General features: G+C 39.1%; 1 protein-coding gene across 1 annotated transcript in view; it reads right to left on the bottom strand.

Annotated features, from left to right (window-relative positions):
- LOC146988931 (uncharacterized) overlaps positions 1 to 1,432 on the bottom strand; it is a 7,413-nt gene extending 5,981 nt beyond the window's left edge. Inside the window, exon 1 of the mRNA XM_085775334.1 lies at positions 1,304 to 1,432. Within this exon, the coding sequence (XP_085631460.1) occupies positions 1,304 to 1,432 (129 nt within the window). The remainder of the gene's footprint in view (positions 1 to 1,303) is intronic.
- Positions 1,433 to 6,464: the final 5,032 nt, after the last annotated feature.

The following is a 6,464-nucleotide window of genomic DNA, read 5'->3' as shown; positions in this document are numbered from 1 at the left end:
TTCTAGTTATGGATGGTACTTTTAGTTGTAAAAGTAATAGCTGTAGTGATGGTACCTATGACACACCTTGTTTAGAAATTGAACAAAACTGAAATAAATAAGAATAATTCTTTCATTATTGACCTATTCGAAAATCATAATGTTTAGTCCTTGTCTTACTGGACATTACTCTGTACTGAGAAGTGTTTCTAATTTTTGGTATCACCAAATATTTGTGTCTCTTTTATTATTTCTTTTATTATTATACCATAGATGGTGGACAAGTACGATTTTGACATGGTGTCTGTTTCATCCACCTTCTACCTCTTCTGCCTTTAGCCACATTAATCAATACCATTACCATTAAAATTTAAATCACTCCTACCCTCTGAGACGCTGCCTTTCCCTGTCTGTCCAGCAGATGTCAGTAGAGAGCTATCATGGTGTCAGGTGCTCCCCATTCCTTTACCCTCTTGGTAATGCTGCTTGTTTGGACTTACCAATTCCTGTGTTAATATGCTAACCCTCTGATTAATGTAAAAAATAAAAAAAAAGTGCAATCCTGCTTCAGTTTTGGCTATGTGGATACCAATGGTTCCAACTCAGGTCCAATAAACACAGGATTTGTGCTTAAAATACCAGATTGCAGCAATCACTGAACGCCAACAGTGTAAAGATGAAGAAACTTCACCCCATCTGTAATTTGAATGTGTTATGTGTTATATATATCTGGATGTGAACAGTTAAGCTGGAAGGTTTTCATCATCCTATAACATTTTATTGAAACTAGAAAGACTGTAGAAGATGAGGGAGAGACAACTGTATTTAAGACTGAGACTAGAGGGCAGAATAGCCTTTGAAATTTATTTAAATTCAACATTAAGTCTTTGCCAAAGCAGCTACATTGCCCAAAGGTTTATTCTAATGGCACAGAGATATTTTGAGTGCATGCAGGGCGAATATGGGGAATATTTTCCTCCTAAAATACATGCATGCATAATATCCAAGATGGCATTTGTGAGGGGGGAAAATAACATCATTTTCCACTTCCTCTGAAGTCAGTGCTCAAACAGCGTGCTAAATCATATCATCTCATTGCAAGGCTGAATTGTTGACCGTGCTAACAGGCTTGGACTGTGTGTATGTGTGTGTGTGTGTGTGTGTGTATGTGTTTATATATGTGGCAGTTGTTGGGCCTAATCTCAGTGCTGGGTTATCGAGTCCTCCTCCTCTTCTTTACCACCCACACATCTCTGCCACACACGCACACACACACCACTGCACTCGGCAGCCAATCACCTCTATCCCTTCCTATTGCCTTTACCTGCGTCACTCTGCATGTGTTGCCATGGCGATCACTGATGCTCCCCCCACACTTTGTCTCTACTGCCTCTTCCAGTATGAGGATGAAGCCGACTTGTGGCTGGTGATGCAGGCAGGCTGCAGACGTCATCACTTCCCTTGGGAAGGAGGCCTATTTTTACCACTGGGCACAAAGCATACCAAGCTGCCCAACATATTTATGGAACCGCGTCTAATCCCAGCCTGCCAGGAAAACATCCCTCCTCACACTCTGCACCTCTGTCTCTCTCCTCCCTGCAACCCACAGAAATACTGTTTCTTTCAAAGCATATTTTATCCCTTAGAGTGAGATGACAGCACTTCTCAAGGTTTCGTACAATCATGTTTTAGTATCTGCTCTCGGTATCATGTCACCAAAGGGAAATTCCAGACTCATACTTACTCACCCTCCATCGAGACGTCAGAGGTCAGTGGTTAGGGACTACCAGCCTCAGAGCTGGTTTAGTGATTGAAGTTTTGCGCAAGGCCACGTTAGCTGAGTAATTGCCTGTTGTGCCAGGGAAAGATAAAAGTAAAGGAAGTTCAAAATTAAATTGCCCACAGATTTCTGACTGATGATTTTGAAAACGGTGCAACAAGCACAACAAACAAGGTGCTCTATGGTATTTTTTTGTAAGCAGAGCTGCCATAGTAAGAAACCGAAAAAACGAAGTGGTCTAATCCAAAAAGGTGCTGGATGCATAAACTAACCAAGCACTTTGAGGTAGCCTACACCTTCACACCTGGTACTTATCCAATTGACCTAATAACCATTACCAGTTTACATGTGCCCATTTGTTAGCATAATGAAGAACCATGTCACCCAGCAAAAACATGTCTACATGTTGTAATACATCACTAGCACCACTGACCAAAATAAAACTTGGCCATACCTCTGGCCTCCTTTCAAACACCTAAATCACATGTTTCTTTCATAGAACATCTATGGGATGACAGGCAATTAGTAACTTGAATGTGTATTGTGTATCTGATAAATCTGTACAAATATGTTATGCAATCATATCAACATAGACCAGAATGAATGAATGAATGTTTCCAACAATGTGTGAAATCCACTATGTCCTAAGGAAGTGTTTAATAACTGAAAGTGTATAAGACTGTATAAATAAACTGTGTAATGTTCAGCTGTTGTAGCCCGCTTGTTGTGGCTCTGAGTTTACCTCTGCTGCAAGACTTGACCTGACTGTCTCCACTTTTCAGCAGGTAAAAAAAAAAAAAAAAACTTTTCAGCAGGTGGAAACCAATTTACCTTGCATGACGTCACCTCCGCCTTTTGTCTTCCTGCCTCTCAACTTAATTAGCTCCAGGTGCAAACGGAGAAAATAAACCCAACCATGCATATGTGTAGCATTTAGGCTTGTTAGCCATATTCAAAAGTGCTAGAGTAAAAGTTAACCTGAAAGTTAAAATGGCTTCGCCTAGCTAGCAGTCACCAGGCAGTCACCGGTTAATTGACCAACTGAAAGATCTTAACTTTTCGCCTTTGTAATGGATGTATCATGATTAACCCGTTCACAGACTGGAGAGGGGAAAAACCCAAACCACGATATGTTTGCGCTAGTTGAAGATTAGATAAACGCTGCTCCGGTTTGACGCATTTCACGCACGCACGCACAGACCAAAAGTAGGCTAGGTACGTATGAAACGTCAACGGACAACGACCGAAAGTAAAACAGGAACTTACACTCATTTATCATCTCCGTGTAATAGGTTTGAGACATAATATTGTTATATGAGAGACATTGCTAATTCAAGCTGCTTTGAATGCGTATAGCTGGCGAGAGAAAAAGCTTTCACTCGAGACTGTAACGTTAGTTCCTGTGTCTCGCCAGTGCTTTCCCAACTAACCAGGAAAGGCTAACAAGTAAGCTAACATCAGTCTGGGTTACACATGAAGACAAGCTGTCACTGCAGTTTGTCATATTGTCAGATAATGGTAATTACTTTTGATAAAAGTTTTTTTTTTTCGTATATGCATTCGATATGTTTACTCTTAATTCAGAGGACTAATACTATTTCTTCTCTCAGGTGAATGATGAAGCTGTGTCCAGAGAGGTGCAAAATGAAGGAAAGAGATGGACAACACAAAATCATGAGAAAGGACAGGCCCAGAAAGAGATTTTCCACTGTTACTGGCATGAAAAGGTATGTAATAATCTGGTCCATCCATACTCTTTAAAAGTCTTGGCCATGTCTCTATAAACATGTGTCCACAGTTTGGAGAATCAGAACTTTTTTTTGTGAATGAATGTTTGAAGTTACCTTGAAAAATTCAAAAAAATTCAAAAATGTGTTTTACTTTGTCAGTATGAATAATTTTGAGTATTTTTAATGGCCAAATGTCACATTTATCCATTTTAAAATTAACATTAACACTACAGTATGGAAAAGTTAAGGGGTTGGAAAACTTAATTTATCCTGGAGTATTCTTATTGTACATGAGTCATGGGCTATAAATATGTGGAAACGTTAGGGTGTGATGTATGTTGCTCTATACCACAAGTGCGGCTGTAACTGTAACATTCTCTGGAAACAATATTAATCAAACATCAGATGATTTTGTCTGATAGCTGGTGAAAAGGTGTGAGCCTGCTGTGGTTTTGTGGTTAGGTATTCAAAGCAGTGTGTTTTTGTGTGGGTGCAGGTGTGCTTTGTGCAAACCAACAGTGTACACACACACACACACACACACACACAGACTGAATCTCACTTTGTGCATGGGGTTCCTCCGCTGTGTGGAACTTCACCTACACTGTGAAACTACGTCATCAGAACGGGTGGAGAAGCCTGGTCGGCTCACACAACCTGTACTTGCAAAGTTTGCTATTTACTTTATTTACAATAGTAAAATAGTATAATACAAAGCATATCCTGAAATGAACTACATCTTAAAATATGTTCAACAAAAAAAAACTTACCCATGCTGACTCTTAATGAAATGAGGAGTAGCAAAAGATTTATATTGTATGGACACATCACTCCTCCCATCATACGCACTCACTGAACTACAGAATCCTTTTCCGCTATTTGACAAGCACACAGTTTGGATTATCATCATCATTTATAGTTTAATATAATGATCATAGTGAATGTGACAGTAGCAGAGGTTTTGGTTCCTTAATTATCAATGTTACAGCCAAGGTCAAGAAGTCTGAGCAGCACATGATCATCACATATTGAAGAAGGAAGGAAGGAAATGAGCTCCAAGTTTTGCTTGGCATCTGTTTTATTTTTCAGCACACATGCCCACACAAAGTCACATACCTGCCATTCAGGCAGTGTATCACCAGTGGCCAGGAGCAAGATCCTACATTATTTAACTACTTTGAAAGAATGCTTTGCAAGCTCACACAATATTTATTGATATGTTCACATGCCAAATCAGTTGCAAGAAGAACAACAAAACAGTTCGCGTCTGTGAATGGCTTCATTCGTTTTCAAGCTCCATAAAGGAATTCATAGAAATGATGGTGAAAGTAAGCCAACCTTTAAAGTTTATCTCTAATGGAATCTTTTTTTCTATTAATACCCACTTTTACTCTTCCCCTCTCTGTGAATCATACATACTGTAGCGTTTCAAGTACAAACCACTCATCAATCACATATTGCCCAATACAGTACAGAACTTTCCTAATCTCTCCTGTTCTCTGGCACATCAGGAGCTGAACCCTTCCAGGTGATGCCAAGCATTCCTTCCCAGCCCATCAGTTTGTGCCTTGACTTGCAGCCATAACCCACGGACACTGATGAAAATGATTGGTAAAGCTCTGAATTTACTCGTAAACTCATGCTGACTCAAGTTCATGACACGCTGTAACAAAGCTATTAGCTGAGAGTGTCTTTATCCAGAACATTCAACATCTTCAATCCACAACCTTAACCACCACCATATAGATTGCTTGTCCCTGACCTTGTGTGATACCAGAAGGAGCGCAAAATTGTCATGACAAAAATTATAAACATATGGTAGAGGCTGTGAAATGGACAGATTGTAGTTAGGTGTATGAGCAAAAACTACTTAAGCAGTTTGGCTTCAACACGGGAACATATTGTTATTTAGTGCTCAATATTCACATTCAGTTTTAACAAGTTTGCATAGTTTAGGATGCCTACATTGCCTGCCAATTTGAAAATGAAAATGATGTTTTGGACTGCCCAATATGTACATTACATAAAATGCAATTTTACATTTTAAGATGTAACAATCTTAATTATTGTATTCTCATACCACAAAACATTTGTGTATGTAGAATGTACTCTATATAGTCTGTGAGTGTATTCCACCACTCACTGTTTCAACAAAGATGGACCACATACATTGCTTTAATGACTTGACAATGAGCTTGAAACTTGTTTTACACAAAAACAGTAAGAGAATCATCTACTGTACATGTATGACAGTTATTCTGACAGGGAGCAAAACTTCAGTAAACAAACACATCTAACTCTTTGCTTACTGCTCACAGTTTGTATTGGTTTGTTGAGAGAAAAAAAAAGGAAAAAGGAAATGAAAGAGTGCGTGTGAGAGAGTGGTACATCCTTTTCCAGTTACTGCCAGCCTTTTTTCTTGAGTGCAGGCTCAGCACCCCCACTCTTTACTCCGATACTCGGCTTTTAGACAAAAATATCTCTCCTCTGTTGGTTTACTTCCCCCCACCTCCATTTCCGCCTCAGCATTAAGAGATCTGACACTACAGGGACCGTCATGTGATCCACCCTCACTGATGGATAGGGCCTACCTGTGACGCACATGCCTCCCTCACTGTAACCCTTTACATGCCAGAGGACAGATAATGAAGGAAACAATGGCTGCTGTCTTGTCATAAATTAATTAAATATTATATTTTATGCTTTGAATTTGTTGTTAAGTGACTAACTGCTCTGGGCATCTCTGTGTTTTGGACAAAACATTTGCAAAATGTGTACAACATTGCAACATGTTTAAGAGTCAAGGAACAAATAATCAGTATTCAGTCCAGTTTATAGTGTTATTGATGAAAAACATCACATAGCAACATTTCTAAACAAATGTCTGTAGTTTTAAGTATGTTGTGTTACATCATAGTGATTTTGAATATGTATAAAAGGGTGTAAAAATCATAGGAGTACAAGTTACACAATAC

This window comes from Trachurus japonicus, chromosome 4 (assembly GCF_045865225.1).
Source record: "Trachurus japonicus isolate A0001 chromosome 4, Traja_1.0".
Classification (NCBI taxonomy): domain Eukaryota; kingdom Metazoa; phylum Chordata; class Actinopteri; order Carangiformes; family Carangidae; genus Trachurus; species Trachurus japonicus.
The sequence above is the reverse complement of the archived record's forward strand: the minus strand, read 5'-3'. Positions and strand labels throughout refer to the sequence as shown.